The sequence below is a fragment of the Amphiprion ocellaris genome, chromosome 17, assembly GCF_022539595.1.
Source record: "Amphiprion ocellaris isolate individual 3 ecotype Okinawa chromosome 17, ASM2253959v1, whole genome shotgun sequence".
NCBI classification, from domain to species: domain Eukaryota; kingdom Metazoa; phylum Chordata; class Actinopteri; family Pomacentridae; genus Amphiprion; species Amphiprion ocellaris.
The window spans coordinates 28,480,161-28,497,127 of record NC_072782.1 but is presented as its reverse complement, the minus strand read 5'-3'; the positions used below and the strand labels follow the sequence as shown (position 1 = coordinate 28,497,127).

At 40.2% G+C, this 16,967-nt stretch overlaps 1 protein-coding gene across 8 annotated transcripts in view; it reads left to right on the top strand.

The window, feature by feature from the left end:
• The window catches only part of cacna1bb (calcium channel, voltage-dependent, N type, alpha 1B subunit, b), a 261,236-nt gene that overhangs the window by 8,120 nt on the left and 236,149 nt on the right, over positions 1-16,967 (top strand). For all 8 annotated transcript variants that reach the window (XM_055019128.1, XM_055019127.1, XM_055019126.1 and 5 more), the window contains exons 3-5: positions 1,534-1,854; positions 3,927-4,032; positions 15,473-15,612. In XM_055019128.1, the coding sequence (XP_054875103.1) occupies positions 1,534-1,854; positions 3,927-4,032; positions 15,473-15,612 (567 nt within the window). The remainder of the gene's footprint in view (positions 1-1,533; positions 1,855-3,926; positions 4,033-15,472; positions 15,613-16,967) is intronic.

The window sequence follows — 16,967 nt, the reverse complement described above, 5'->3', positions numbered from 1 at the left end:
GTTGGTTTATGTCTTGATTTTATCCTTCTGTGTCATGTTTTTGTCATGTTGTGTCTCTTCTGTCACTTTGTGTCTCGTTTTTGGTGATTTGTGTTTCGTGTTTAGTTTTATGTCTCATTTTTATCCTTCTGTGTCTCGTTTTTGTCATGTTGTGTCTCTTTTCTGTCATTTTTTTTGTCGGTTTGTGGATCATTTGTCTCATTTAATGTTTCGTTTTTATCCCTTCATGTCTCGATTATGTTGCTTTGCCTAATTTTTTTGTTGATTTATGTCTCATTTTTGTCTTGTTCTTTATGTTGTGTCTCTTGTGTATATTTGTGTATCTTTTCAGCCAATTTGTGTCTCGCGTCTGTGGGTTTATGTCTTGTTTTTATCCTTTTACGTCTCGTTTTTGTCATGTGTCTTGTTTTTGTCGTTTTGTCTCATTTATGTTTTATTAAATTAATATGTCTGTGGGGCTAATGTGGACAAGAAACAGAGACTAGAAATATATGAAAAATGCAGTAAAAATTAGTAAAAGTAACAGGACACTTTAATAAGATGTAGTTTTTATGTAATCATTTCTTTCACCACATGCATGGAATAGAACCTGCCAGCTGGTTTTTCATGATTAAAACACCATTTTCCTGACATATAGTCAAATTCCTGGCAGAGCTGCGTGATATTTACATGTTTTTTTTAAATTCTTTTTGCTAAATCAAACCCCACAGTGTGATTTACACGAGATGTTCTGCAGAATGAGATGTTAAAGGTGAGTCTTTTATACGCACAGATCTGCATAAAGTAACATTTTCCCCCGTATTGTCGCAGAAAGATAAATTGATCAGCGCTCATGTTTCGGCCCCGCAGGGCTTCTTGTGAACTTCATTAACGCTCCAGTCTCTCTGGAAGCAGCCAGCAGACGGTGAAGCGCGTCTGAGCGCTCCGCTCTCTGATTGGCTGCTGGCGGTCACATGGTCTCTTCCTTATTCCACTGAGGAGTTGCTTTATAGCCTTCAACCCCCATGCAGCGAGCGATCACACAGAAAGCACAGGACTACTGCTGCTGTTTGGATTCTTTTATTGTCGCTTTCGACTGAAGGAAGGGGAAAAAAAGAGGATTTCAGTGTTTTTTTTCTGCTTTTTTTTTTCTTTTTTCTTCACGAACATTTCAACTGGTGTTTGGCAACGATGCTGTCAGGGTTGTGGACTGAAACCGGCTGATGTGATTTTTATTTCCACTCAGATTCCTGGTTATGGATGCAACACTGAAGTGATTTTATTTATTTATTGCTGCAAACTTTACTGTTTTTTATCTTTCTTTTCTTTTTTTTTTACATTTCCCAGAAGATGAATGAACGGAGAGGATCCAGAGAACATGGTTTTCACTGAAGCCGGTTTATTTTTATATAAATCTCCAAACGCTTTTTTCTCTCTCCACAGTCTGAGCAGTGATTTGGTTTGGATGAAGCGTGCGTGTTGTGATGCGTCTCCCTTCCATTTCCACCACTGACACCAGTTTGGATTTTCCCCTTTGGATCTGTGCGTTTCCAGAATGGCTCGCTTCGCAGAAGATCTACCCACCCGCTATGGAGGAGGAGGAGGCGGTGGAGGAGGCGCAGGCGGCGGAGGTGGAGGGAGAGGCGGACCGGGCGCTGGGAGAGGGGGCGCCCGGGGTGGCGGCGGCGGCGGCCCCGGCGGCGCTCCGGGCGGCCAGAGGATGTACAAGCAGTCGATGGCCCAGAGAGCCCGGACCATGGCCATCTACAACCCGAACCCCGTCAAACAGAACTGCTTCACCGTCAACCGCTCCCTGTTCATCTTCCGAGAGGACAACCTGATCAGGAAGTACGCAAAGCGAATCACAGAGTGGCCATATCCTTCCCGGAGCAGGCAGCAGGTGCCTCCAAAAGCTTCCAAAAGCAGAATCAAAACCACCGCCCGCGGGCCTGTTTGTCAAGTTTAGGTGGATTACACAGTTGTGGCTGTTGCATGAGCAGGTTTAGGAGCAACAGCCACACTGTCTTCCTTTATTCCTGTCCTGCCTGCACCTGTCGCTGCGCTTCTTATCTCAACATGACGCCGAGATGTTTTCCCCCGATAGGTGCGCGCAGTAAAAAAAAAAAAAAAAAAAGCCAACACTCCACATCTGCCTTTGTTTATCCCGCACCCCCCACTGATCTATCCGATAAGTTCTTTTGTCACAATATCAGCTGTCAACTCTCTCTGGACAACAATTTACGCGCTGCAATGACCAAACATTGGTATCGATTTACGCAGCTACAAGTCAAATCAATAGAAAACTGCGTGCGTAAAAAGGGCGATGGCGAGTCAGCGCTCATGCGTCCTTCCTTCTCCCTCCCCGTGTTTATGTGGTCATTATGAAAGGAGAGAGAGAGAAAAAAAGCGCAGTTTACTTGAAAAAAAAACGCACCGGTTGTCCACGGTTGCAGCACCGCCTCGTTGTCTTAGTTGGGAGACCTCTCCATGGTGCTGAAGTCGCCCACGCCACTCGCACAACACTGCAAAAAATGTCCGTAGTCACCCCTTCAAATCTGTTTCATCTCTTATATCTGGTAAAACATCTTGGAACCAGTGAGAAAACTACACTTAATAGAAGAAACATGTTGAAAGAGAAGGAAAAATCTGAAAGTAATCCCCAAATCATGCGTTTTTAAGCTCATTTGTAATTTTTAAAGTGATTCATGTGCAATTTCAAACTTTATAGACAAGTATAAATGTAAAGAAATACTGTTTAAGGTAAGGCAAAGCAAATTTATTTGACTTGCACAATTCATACACAACGCAATGGCAAGTAAATAAATTCAGAAAAATTGTTTAACGGTAGACATACATTAAAATCATAGAAATAAAACTTAGAAAATAAAAAGTAAACATTAAGATCATAAAAGTGCATTAAAAGACAAGAAAATAGATTGAGCATGCATGCAATCCTTCAAGAATGCCTCAAAATCCAGAATTTTTCATAAATAAACAATAACAGTCAATTTTGATCGCAAACAGTGAAAAAATTCCAACTCGTACTGTGTTTTTTTGCGACGTTCAAGATTTGAAGGCTTAACTGTAAATTAAAAGTCCCATTAAAGCGAATATGTTTTTGCAGTGAAGTGGCCGAGACTGGGAAACATGAGCAGACAGCTGGATCTGCTCTGTGGGAGAGAACAACATTAGCCGTAATCAAATAGCAGCGCTCATCAATTTATCCGCGCCCTCGACTGGTTGATATGAAGTCAACATCCTTCTCTGCAGGACCCAAATAATGAAGCACATAACACGCAGCAAGGGCAGCAAATACCACCCATATTCTTTGAAAATTTCTGACCAGGGAAGCAGCTTCCGAGTTACATAATCAGACTAGCTGCGTCTTTCTATGGTTGATGTCCTGCGTCTTTGCTTTCATGGTCGTAAGTTATTCCCCTGTGCTTCATAGGCCCTCAATGGGCCCTGACCCGCGGGCGCTGACCCAGTGGAAATGGATTGCAGAATGAGCCTACCATTGAAAACAGTTGGAAAAGGTCAACCATCCGGAAGGATGTCGAGCACATGTATAGGAAGCTTTTCTTTCTAAAAAGCCTTCAGCCGGAGCATGATGGAATGTTTATGCTTTAGTGGCCCGAATGAGTCCAAATTTAAAGTTTAATCACACGACGGCATGAATTATAACAATTTAACACCATCTGCATCCTCATTTCATCACGTTACAGAACTTAAATGTTTACTCAATGTAAAGCAATGCATCCGTATTGAACTGAACATCTGCATGAATACAGTAGTGTGTGTGTGTGTGTGTGTGTGTGTGTGCGTGTGCGTGTGCGTGTGCGTGTGTGTGTGTGTGTGTGTGTGTGTGTGTGTGAAAGCAGCTGTGACTGAGGTGTGATGTGAAATGAATGCAGCTTCATGTTGAACCGCTCCTTAACCTCCCGCACTCCATTCGAGTACATGATCCTCGCTACAATTATCGCCAACTGCATCGTCTTGGCCCTGGAGCAGCATCTCCCCGCCAGCGACAAGACGCCCATGTCAGAGCGCCTGGTAAGTGCATTTATTTAAGGTCACTTCCTTAATTTCCTTCCTCTCCCTCCTGTCAGGAGTCCCGGAGTTACAAGGAATTGATCTGCGTCGGCTTCGTAATTACAGCAGCAGTCTTTGCTCATTAGGTGTGTTTGTCTCTTCCTCCTGCTTCTGTTTTGTAGCACACTGGATCCTCTAATACTTCTTTTCCACCAGATCAGCTCTGGTTCTTGAACCGGTTTCCTTCAGGGTTCTTGGAAGCTTGGTTTCCACCAGTTTCGAGTGGAACCATTAAAATTAAAGGTGGAAAATGACACACCCACTGATGTTGTCAAGAAAAACCTGCTATTTTTTGGTTTACAGCAGGCAGGGACAGATTAGATTCAAAATCCACGAGTTTTTATTAATCACACGCTCTTACAGCATGTGCTGTGAAATCTGGCTGTTCTGCAGGCTGTGCAATAACAATAAGACAGTACAGCGTATCCCTTAAGTCCAGACATAGGAAATCTCATTAACTATATTTCTTTTGCCTCCACAGAAAGAGTTGAACTAGTACTTCTCAGAGGATGTGAAGGACGGACATATGAAAAGATAGCAGATGAATTTAAAGCTCGTCATCCAAGGAGGATTGCACTTGACTTTTCCATGGTGGCGAAGGTGATTAAAAAGTCTAAAGAAACGGGCCGTGCCATGGACAAACCCCATTCTAGACGACCAAATGTATCAGCCGAAACTAAAGAATTAGTCATGACTAAAATTCATGCTAGCCCTAAAAAATCACTTCCATAACCCTAACCCTGTCTTTCAATATGTCCATCCTTCACGCTGACTGAGAAATACCAGTTCAACTCTTTCAACTTTCATCAAAGCCATATTTAATCTGTGGAGGGAAAAAAATTACAGCTAATGGGATTTCCTATGTGTCCAGACTTTAGGGACACCCTGTACAAAAAGAATAATTATTTTAAAAAACAACAGCAAATTTGACGATTTCCCGTAAACAATGTCTTGGAAACAATAACTAATGATGCCTTAAGATATTCGCTTTAGTGAGCAATAAAAGTGATACAACAGTGAAAGATGAACAGAACAGAAGAAGGTAGACGTAACTGCAGGAGACAAACTGATCAATTACAATCGATTGATTGATCGATTAGTAAACAGAGGAGAATATCCCAGCATCCTATTAGCACTCCTATTGTTGGCAAACACATTCAGCTGTAGTAATCCTTATTGATGGAGAAGCCTCGTTATAAATGACAGGTTTTCTGCTATCACATGCTGGTAAAATACGACATTTAACCTATCAGTTCCAAATATTGGTTATCAGCCTTCCGTAATTACCAATAATCGGCATCGGCCAACTCATATTGGCCTTAAAAGGCTCTGAATAATTCAAAATTATGCGTGCAAACCAGATCAGGACCTGCTCCATATTGGTGGATCAATCTTTGATCGCCTGCCTCCCCTTTGCTGCTTACATGTGGATTTAGCTTAAACCAACATGTGAACTCTGACGGTCGCGGCTAAGCAGAAACCAAAGCGACGGCTGCACAGGGAGGTCAAGTGGCACATGCAAGGAAGAAATAAATCTGCATGGAGGCTTCATGGTTCAGCACTCCGTGTTCTATCATGGCGTTTGCAGCTCTGGGGGGAATTTGTCTTAAAATAGCGAGCCGGCGAGTGTTACAAAGAGCAACAGCTTGGTGTGAAAAAGTCAATTAATTCCTCTCATATCTCCGCCACCTGCTCTTATTCTGGAATTATCTCGACGGCTGCAGATTCAGCGGCGAGGACGAGGTAAACAAACGAAAAAACAACAACGATCAGAGCAGTTACACGAACACGATGAGGTTCCTTTGAATTTAAACAAGAGATCTGTTATTATTTATGAAGCTAGGAGGCTTTAAGTGGAGGCAACGTCAGAAGAGTCCTCTGAGGATTCACCAGCTGTTTTCTGTTGGCGTATTCATAATTCAGGAGTGTTTTAGATGTATGTATAATAGATGTTAACACACGACCAGAGTAGACATTTATCCCAATGTACACTGCCAGTCAAAAGTTTGCAGTCACCCAGACATGAGGTAGACATTTAAATGTAAAAACATCCACAAACAACCATTTTCTGTCTGTTGTTATATTCTTGTTTACATCTTGTGACATGATTTGAAATTTTGATCCTAATTTATTGTTTATACCATGACTTGGAAGCATTGAAGCTCAGTTTAAGTAGGTGTAATCTATTTATTTATTGCAAAGATATCCTAAAAACCTAAGTCAGATTTTGTTTTTTAGCATCTAATTTAAAATATTGCAGCCAGACTCATGATAAGGCAAATCCTATGACTTCACACCGGTTCACAGAGCACAGTTCTGGCTTCCATTTAGCTAAATATTCACCTAAAATCAAGTCTTTTTCGCTTTGTTAACATGTCCATATGGTGGTTTTATACACTGGAAGACACATCTTGAATAAAATAAGCTGTCAAACACACGGCTGAGTGTAACAGATTTAGATTTACAGTAAAAAAACCTAAGGAACCAATGCTATCAGCCTCCAGGACATCACTTTCTGCAGCATTATTCTTCTTTAGAACATTTGTGGCTGAATTACCTAATTACACAGAGAAGTTTTTACAGTTACATCTAAGTAATTTCAAGGCAGGACGGGGTTATTTTAATGGAAGAACATTTCTACATATGAAACTTGCATACGCAGAGATGCTATTTTATGGGTTTAATCAATGAATAGAGACAGACTTGAAGAATTAATACCAAATTTTGTTTTTTATGATCCTTACTGCTGGACTTTTTTGGCAAATTGACTGAAATCGAACATTTTCAGTGGTCAAAAAGAGACCTAGTTATGGTGTTTTTCTCTGTTTTATCTGCACTACTAACAGTATATACATACACGAATCAATAACAACATGTTCAAAAGTTTGGGGACACCCACACAATTTCATGTTTTCCATGAAAACTCACACTTTTATTCATGTGCTAACATAACCGCACAAGGGTTTTCTAATCATCAATTAGTCTTTCAACACCATTAGCTAACACAATGTAGCATTAGCACACAGGAGTGATGATTGCTGGAAATGTTCCTCTGTACCCCTATGGAGATATTCCATTAAAAATCAGCTGTTTCCAGCTACAATAGTCACTTACCACATTAACAATGTATAGACTAGATTTCTGATTGATTTAATGTTATCTTCATTGAAAAAAGCTGCTTTTCTTTCAAAAATAAGGACGTTTCTGAGTGACCCCAAACTTTTGAACAGTAGTGTATATTTTAATATTTGCATTTTTACAATTATCTCAGCACGTTTTAAGAATATATTCAAAAATGTTCCTGTAATGTTAAAACAGAAAAAGAAAGTTTAAGGGATGTTTGTCAGATTATGTTCCACAAAAACAAAGGAAGAACGTTCTCAAAGCAACAGAAACATAGAACACATTCCAATAATGGGATATGTTAACAAAGATGGAACGTTTAGCCGACTATTCTTGTATAAAACCTTCAACACAACGAGGACTGATAAAATAACATTTTAAAAACGTTTTTAGAAAGTTAGCGCATAACGATCTAACAATGTAATCACTTGCAAACTAGAAGCTACTGGTAGTAGTGATGGTTGCTGGAAATGTTCCTCTGTACCTCTATGTAGATATTCTATTAAAAATCAGCTGTTTCCAGCCACAACAGTCATTTACCACATTAATAATGTCTAGACTGGATTTATCATTCATTTAATGTTATCTTCATTGAAAATAATTGCTTTTCTTTCAAAAATAAGGACATTTCTAAGTGACTCCAAACTTTTAACGGTAGTGTATCTCCAGCTCTGACATTACATAATAATTTCCTGTATGGATCTTTTTATAGGAAACCAACATTAATTTAACTTTACACCACACTGGACGCCTGTGAATGTTTTTCTTCCCAACAATGACAACAAACTGCTCCACAGAGACCCAGTGACTTTTCATCCAACATGTCTATCCTCACGGGTTGTTGCCCACAGTCGGCCGGCGCTATAGAAAAGGTCACATTTCTTACAGTGCTCGTGCCTGTCATGCTGCTTTTATGTGATTATTTATGTTGGCTGATGCTGGGGGTTGGGAGACGCTGTCTGTCAGGTTGTAGTATGCTGGGAGCAGGGGAGACAAATCGAGGCGGGGGGGAGCGAGGTTAGCGTAGGCGTGAGATATCCTCCTCACTCGGTGCCTCCTGCAGCGCTCCGGGCTCTTTGGGATATTAATGGAAGGCAAAGGAAAAAGTGTCACGTCATACACGCCTGATCCGGCTTTCGCACTCGCAGCGAAGCCCAGGGTTAACTCGCACACCGTGGAAATGTTTCACTCACCGCCGACTGTTTGACACTGTCAGGGAATCGTGCAGCGCCTAAATAAGACATGTCTGGTCATGTGTAGTGCACATATGATCAGGTATAAATAACTTTGTCTTGTTTTTATGCTCTAAGTGTCACATTTCCGTTATTCTATGCTTCATTTTTGTCTTAAATCACACCAAAAGGGCACTTAAATCACCCAAGAGTCTAATCTAGTGGATCCAAGTGTCCACACAAGTGCATAGGACCTTCTTGTTGGCCCAGTCTGTTGGTCCTGCCAGTTCCGTGGTTCATTTTTGGTCCACCGAAATCACAATTTGAGGGATAGCTTCTTTAAACAGTGTTCATTTTTGACAGTTTGGTCAATATTTGTGCAATACTTCTGTCATTGAAATAGGAAATGCTCTTTTAAGATGTATTTTTTTTTTTATATTGAATTTTTTGCACAAAGTTACTTTTGTAATATCGAATACCTTTTTTTTGTCTTACTTCCCCCAGTGGTTGTTGTTTGGGCACTTTATCCACGTGCCCATCTGGTCATTCCAAATGTCCCTTTGTTTGGCTCATTGCTTGCATTTTAACAATTCTGCTCATCAACTCCACTTTATTTGAGTTTTAGGTCTTTAGAGTTACTAATTTATTTTTGCACCACTTTAGTTGCCCCAAGTGCCCATCTCGTCATTCCAAATGCCCTTTTGTTTGGCTGATTGCTTGTATTTTAGCAATTCTGATTTAGGTTCTGCTCATCGATTCAACTTTATTTGAATTTTAGGTCTTTACAGTTACTACAACAGTAACCCAAGAGTCTTGCTAGTTGACTTTTATTCCCTTTAGTTGACAGCTGTGTTTGGGTCTGCCTTATCTCCCAATTTCAGGATTAATTTGTGTAGCACTTTAGTTGCCCCAAGTGCCCCTTTAATTGTGGCAAATGCCTCTCTGGTCAGTCTGAATGCTTCCTTATTCGGCCGATAGTTTGTATTTTAACATTTCTGATTCTGGTTCTACTCATTGATTCAGGTTTCTTGGAGTTTCAGGTGGTTAGAGTTACTAGAACAGTGAAATCCTGCTTTTGCACTGAAGCACAAGTAATAAAAATCGAATGATAGTCTTACTGTATTATAGTATAACAGCCACAGGTGACATTTTTTGGAGAATTTAGCACTAGTACTTGTATTTTCAATACCATAGCACATTTTCTTGATTTTACTTACATAGTCTAGTGAATCCAAATGTCTGCAAAAGTACATGGGACATTGTTGTTGCCACAAATGCTTTTAATTTTTTTGCCCCTTCAACCCCCCAACTGTCCTGCTAGGTCCATTGTTCATTTTTGTAGCTATTTAGTTGCCCCAAGTGCCCCTCTAATTGTTACAAATTAACCTTTGTTTGGCTCAGTGCTTGTATTTTAACAATTCTGATTCAGGTTCTGTTCATCGATTTCACTTTTTTTTTTTTTGAGTTTTAGGTGTTTAGAGTTAGTGCAACAGTCAAATCCTGCTTTTACGTTGATGCATAAGAAGCCATATAATGATATACATTACTGTATTGTAGTACAACTGGAAAAAGTCCTTGTTTGTGTAATATTACTGCAATGTCCTGCGTTTTCACAGAAGAATTGTGTGAAATTCTACATAACATAAATAAATGTTACAGGCAGAAACACAAGCTAGATAAAGTAATCTTTACAATAGCGATCTTGGTGTCTTATCTGGTTTCTAAACATTTGACTGCTGTAATAATAGCGTTTTGTAACAACAAAATTAAGGAGATTGTGAAGACAATCACACACTTTGTGCTCTTCAACTGCTAATCAAGGAACTAAACAACAGCTGAGTAGATAAACTGAAAAATATGCTTGTTTAAGATTTATTAATATGAATGCAATAGACGAATGGTGGTGGATATACAGTAGGTGTCTGCAGTACTACTCTGTTTTTAGACTCGCGCAAGTGAAATTTGTTTAGGAACCAACACTGTGAACAGAACTGAATGTAAAATTTCTCAATGATTTCTTTAGAATTAGAGCTTTGAAACTGGTTTTAGATGCTCAGCTCGAAGCCCAACTTCCCTTATTTAACTTATTTTTGCTCGTGATGCACCATAGGGACATATAAACCAGTCAAGCTCACCGTTGGTTGGCTTTCTTTGACTTAGATGACTTTATCAATCCACGGAGTGATATCAAGTTGTTACAGCATCATGGATATTCAATAAAGAGGTAAACAACAAGGCAACACAGAATATTAGGGTATAAAGTAAAGGTAAAATAAAATTAAATAAGATATAGATAATGATATATAGAATATATAGAAAATATGATATAGAAAAAATCAACAGAATATACAACAGTGATACAGGAATGTGCAAATGATATAAGTAGGTGCAGATAAGTTTATATATATAAAGAATGACATTTAGCGTGTAAAATGTCCAGTATGTAAAGTGGTTTCATCAACAGGAAAAATGATAAAGCCCTTTTGTGACCTGCCAGACGCATTGAAAAGTCTTTTTGCAGTGGGGAGGAATGACTTCCTGTACTGTTCCTAAGAGCAGCGGGGTTATATCAGTCTCTTTGTGGCTCACTTTTCCCCATTTTGGTCCCTATGCCTTTGCTATTAACCCAAAAGGCCCTTATGTCTCATACATTCCCTGTATGTGACACCATACAGGAAATGAATGGTCTCACAAGTGGTCACTTTTTGCTCAAAGTGACCACTTCTTAGACTGAGATAGTCCACTTGACCTCTTGGCTTGGTTTGGTAACGCTGGTGGTCAAAAAGAGAAGCACTCTGCTCCATTAAAGTCCTCTTTTTGCGGCGCCTCACACTCTAAAAAGTGTATTTCAGCAGTAGTTGAAGTAATGTAAAATTCTGAGTGAGTTTCATTTAGATTTCTGCTTTCGTGAAGACAATTTACATTTGTGAAATTTATCAACTTGGAATTACATGTTGTTCCCTCAGTACACATTTAACCTGCTATTCTCATTTGAGTCAACCTGAACCAATTAGGTTTCTCATGATGCTGTGCGTCTGACGTCATGACGTCTCTGCCTTCTCCAGAATGTTCTACTTGCAGTTGCGCCATTTTCTCAACAGCAAAGGATTACATCTTTTCCGTCGTCTCTGAAGGTAAGTCAAAGGTAAAATAAATCCTTTAATATGTTGTATATAAAATGGCCCAACTGTATTGGTAAATTTGTTAAGTTTTTAGTAAACTGACCGAGCCAAACCGGCTATCTTTCAGTCCTGCGGACATTAGCAAGTTTTACATTAGCACAATTTCAATACAGTTTGCTGGTTTTGTTAAAAATCTATTGTTATAGATTCATGTTCAATTCACTGATGTGTGATATCAAGAAAATTTATACTCCAGTGATACTTCAGCGGGTCAGTAAATTAGCTGTACCCTGCTGCTGTGTTAGCTACCGCTAGCATTCTGCTAGCGGGGCTTTCCTTGAGCTGTTCATTATCAGACCAATTGGTAGTTTGAACTTGGACAGGTCAGTTAGTTGTTTGCGGGCGGGACGCTCTTGGTTTAGTATCGTAGCGTAATGTTGTGTATTCATGCAGCGTATTGGCGTTGACTTAAGTGTAGTTATTCCGTAACATTAGCTCTTTATAGCAGCAAGCTATAAAGAGCGTTTCTCTTGAGACGACTTCGGGCGCGCCCATTTATACATGAGTGTTGGTTCGCATGCCTGTCGGCGCGCGCAGTTCATGCGGTCACGCTTTTGGATTGTCCTCATGGCCACAGGTAATGTGGGAGGGAAGGTTGATTATGTTTTAACTGTGGTGCTTCCAGGATGCGTGAATTTACTGCCGCCTGCGTCGTTTTCAATATACTCAACGTTAAGAGGGAGAGGACAGAGGGTGCGTGCGGCGCACGTACACACCGATCGGTTGTGGTGAGGGAGAGGGAGTATATGGTGTGCGGTGTCTCGGTGACAGGGCTGCTGTCGTATTTACGCTGCACATGGAGGCAGTAGTGATGACTGTTTGCTGTGTGAATTGTGTCCCAGCTTCGTGTTGTGCCAGCTCTGTCCCTCCGAAAAAATAAAAGTAATGTCAACAGTTACAATAATAGTGAAATGCAGGTGATTGTTTACAGGCCTGTTTCAGCATGAACTGTACCAACGTTTAATGTGCAGTTTTGCAATTAAAAACATGCACAAACAAATGGACAAACACGTCATACACAATCACACTGGTATAATCAGCACAACTCAGTCTTTGTAGAATGGAGGACAAATGTCTATAAGTCAAAATTTGAAATTATAGAAAAAAGTATAACACTATTTAACTCTTAAAATAGAGCTGTCAGATTTTTTGTTGGCCCAGCACACTTCCAGTATGAGTCTGAATACATATATTTCATTTGTTTAAGTACATAGATGCAGATGAACACTGTAAACATCATGAAAGACACTCTATCATAATATGATTGCGCAAACTAACTACATATCTTTAACCCTCAGGACTTCTGTACTCCAGAGCTTCCTGTCAACAGGATTACATGGCCTCTTGTTGGGACCTTGATCGGTTTCACAACTTTTGGCGTGGTGTCCAGTGTGACTGCGGCTGAAGTACAAAATGGCAAACTACAGGACTCAGCTCAAATTGCAGGGGTGTCCAGAGCTGTGTGTAAACTCCCTGAAATCTAAAGCGACTACCAGGGATGAGAATTTTTCGCGGATCCGCGGAATTCCGAGTTTTTTTCCGCCGAAAGTATAGTTTTTGTGAATCGTGTAAATCCGTTGAGAAAATTGTAGGGGGGCAGGGGTAGGCAAGCGGCCGACGCGTCGCGCGCCGAGGCTTGTGATGGCCGCCCGCCGTGATGGCCATCCCGCCGCCGACGTCTTTCGGCAACGCGCTTTGCGGGGGGGGTGGGTGGGTGGGTGATGACACCCAGTCAAGAAATAGCCCAGCACATAACAGATAATGTGATATCACCCAGAAATTTCATCACAGTAAGAAGTGAGGCAAATGATGATTTGTGTTTGTGTCCTGTACCCTTCTGTAGGACTCTGGAACAGATGATACTCAGAGGGAGCTGGAGCAGCTCACCATGGCAGTGTTTGTCATTCGGAAGGAGGGGGAAGGACTTCAGGAGCCACCTGAAGACATTGGCATCGTCATTGACGGCACGGAAGTACTGCATGAACTGACTTCGGTTGCCTCAGCTTGTGCCATGCTTTTAGGTTTGATTTATGCACTAAACCTAGCTTATCCAAAACCCCTTCGCTTCACTTTTGAAGTACTCCAAAAAATCCTGATGCAGCTTGATCAGCGTAAGATGTCCCCCAAAGTCTATAATCTGTATGGCAAACTTCAAACTTCACAGTAACGATACACTACGATGGATTCCTCCTCTGGGCCAACAAACGGCCTAGTGCCATACTGTGAAAAAACAATGGTGTCTGCACATAATGCATTTAAAAAACGTGTCTCATTCGGTTGTTGGGCCTCATTTTAATGCTCGACGAGACTCAACAAATGTTCCTGAAAACCACAATTTGAAGTGCTTTTACACTGATTTTGTCATGGTTTGGCAGAAGTTTGTTTTCTCCAAACATATTTCCTTCTGTTTGTAGGGAAAGGTAGCATTTCAATTTGGTGTGTTCAGTTACACAACAAACAGTTGTGACCATGTGTAACTGTGATTTAATACTCTCATAGAAGTGTTCATATTTTTTCATCCCCATTATTCAGTTGTAGTGTTCAGATCCATAATATTCACTGGCTTTAGTTGATGAAAGAGGTTTCTGCATAGTCTTGGCACGTTTTCATAGTTGTGAGAACACTGTATGTGTTGATATTGTTAGGCATATTTGTGTGATACTTTGATGCACTATTTTGCACTTTGCCAACAAAATTACTTTGTGGTCTTACTAACAGTTGTGCATTTTGTGCATGTGTTTTAAAAAGGACAAACGTGCACTGTGTTGGCCGTGAATTTTTATTTTTTTTTTTAAAGTTATTTTTTTGGCCTTTTATCAGCTGTATTGGATAGGTGCAGTGAGAGAGAGAGACAGGAAATGGGAGAAGAGTCGGGGGAAGACATGCAGCGAAGGGCCGCGAGCGGGAATCGAACCCGGGCCAGCTGCGTCAGGGACCAGCCCCTGTACATGGGTCACCCGCTTAACGCGTTGAGCTATACGGGTGCCCTGTTGGCCGTGAATTTAACATTTACACAATAAAGTATAAAAAAACCCGATCAGATTTGGTTTTTGTTTTTTTTTTTGTTTTTTAAAATATTCTCAGCCAACTTAAAATTGTAATTTTAGTTATATTAAAATTAAATTTCATTTCAAGGTTACTACAAAAAGTAATTTTCATGAAACCATAATATTAGGTTAGAAAGGAGCATTATTTTACTTTTGGGTTATGCAAATTACTGAGTTGGAAAAACTGAAAGTTTACTTTCTTAATTTTAAGTTGGATTAATGCAAAATGTTGATTTGAGAATAATTGAATTATTAAGTACATGTTACTTGAATTATTAAGTAGATGTAACTTAAATCATTGTTAATGTAACTCAGTAACCTAATTTCAAATATCTTAAATAATTAGATGTTACCACATGAAACAATTCAATTAAGTTGTTCGAAGTCTTCTTTTTTCAGTGCAGTAGAAGTTGCCTTTCATCACTCTGATCCCTGCGCTCACACGAGTCACACCGCTGATCACATCCAAAGTGACATTTTGACAGGATACAGCCTTGTGGAAAATGCTTATTTTGCACACGTCGTTGTCTGCTTTCAATTGAATGAAATTGTTTATTTTCCATATTTAAATGCATTAAATGTGCCTCCCCGGGGCTCCACTGATTTACCATACTCAATAAGATCATGCTGTGCTCCTGAATATCTGTTTTCACTGTATTTACCTTCTTTTCTTCCAAAGAAGAATCCTCCACTTCCTTCACTTCTGCTCACACTGGTGCAAAAAAGTAAAAAGAAGCCATGTTTCTTTCTTCTTTTTCTTCTTTTTTACTTCCCCTCCCCTGCTGTCTTTCACTGAATGCTTCATTAAACTCTCTTTTACCTCCAACAAAAACATCTTCTCCCACTGATCTCATCTCCCTCTCTGTCTCTTCTGTAGGACGACACAGAGCCCTACTTTATTGGAATATTCTGTTTCGAGGCTGCCATTAAGATCATCGCCCTGGGCTTTGCGTTTCACAAAGGCTCCTACCTCCGCAACGGCTGGAATGTAATGGACTTCGTGGTCGTCCTGACGGGGTGAGTCCCTTGAGTCGCCCGCTGGGTGTCAGCTGGATGGGAGTCATAAGTGAAAGAGTGGCTTCTTTTGTTGTGTATCTGTGGGAGAGCGTAGAGGAATCACCTTCTTCCAGTTAGAGCATCGGCCTGCTAGCATGTGTGTTATTAAACAAGTAAGCCGAGCCCGTGAAAGATGGGAAAACCGTTTTGTTGCTTCGGCCTTTCAGTTTCTGTCCTAGATTTGAATACCGTTGCTATTGGAACACTGTGTCCATCATGCAGTACTTGGTGGTGACAGTTTGATTGAGCTCATTTCTTGTTTAAAGATGGTTTTCCCTGTGGACAAAGATAAGAAAATGGTTTTCCCAGTTAAATACCAATGAACTTAGATGATGTACACTACCAGTCAAAAGTTTGGACACACTTTCTCATTCAAATGAATGAGAAAGTCTCATTCAAATGAATGAGAAAGTGTGTCCAAACTTTTGACGGGTAGTGTAGATGGAGGTTTTGGGTCGTACATTTGATTGAGCAGGAGCTGGATGATTTCCAATGATATTTTGTGAAGAAACTCAAAAACATCTGTCTCAACGACACCAATCTGCTAGTTTGGGTGTAATAAATAATATTATTATTATATTTGTACATGGATATCTTCACTTTCTTCCCCTGACGGTGCGTCCTGATGAGATAATTTAGATTTTTCTGATAATTCACTTTTTGGGTTATTTAATTAAATTTGGAATGATTCGCTTTGTCTCTTGTTCCCATGTTGGTAATAAAACTTTATTTTTATGGTGCCTTTCAAAACTAGGGTCCAGACTGTGACCAAAATGGTCACATTTGCGACTTTTTTTTGAGAGTGTCCAAGTTAAAATTTCAACTGGTTGCATTGGTGCGATGATCATGAAGCTGTTTTGGTGTCAGTCTTACCAGCATAGACAGCTGCTGTGTTCACCATGGTGGTGGAAAGTAGTACTTTCATAACTTTGGTGTAAAACAGCACAAGTAAAAAAAAATCATTTGGTTATACATTGAACAAATGTGACATTACAACACCCTAGTTTACTCGTTTCAGGGTCACTCTTGGTCAAACACCTGTCTAAGCACCAGAGCTACTAAGCAGCAGCTCCTGCAGCCTGAAACGTGGGGCGTTTAGGGAACTTTGGTAAATTGTAGTGTCTATCGATAAGCAGATGTTCAGTAAATGATGTGTTTTGCCTGTGACAAGGTGGGAGGTGTGACCAAATGAGAAAGTTGGTTGTACCCATGCTACCTGTGAAAAAGTTAGTCTGGAGCCCTCTAAGTGCTTTGCAAAAAAATTTAAACCCACAAAACATTAGATAAAACATTAAATGAAGACAATAGTATGTGTG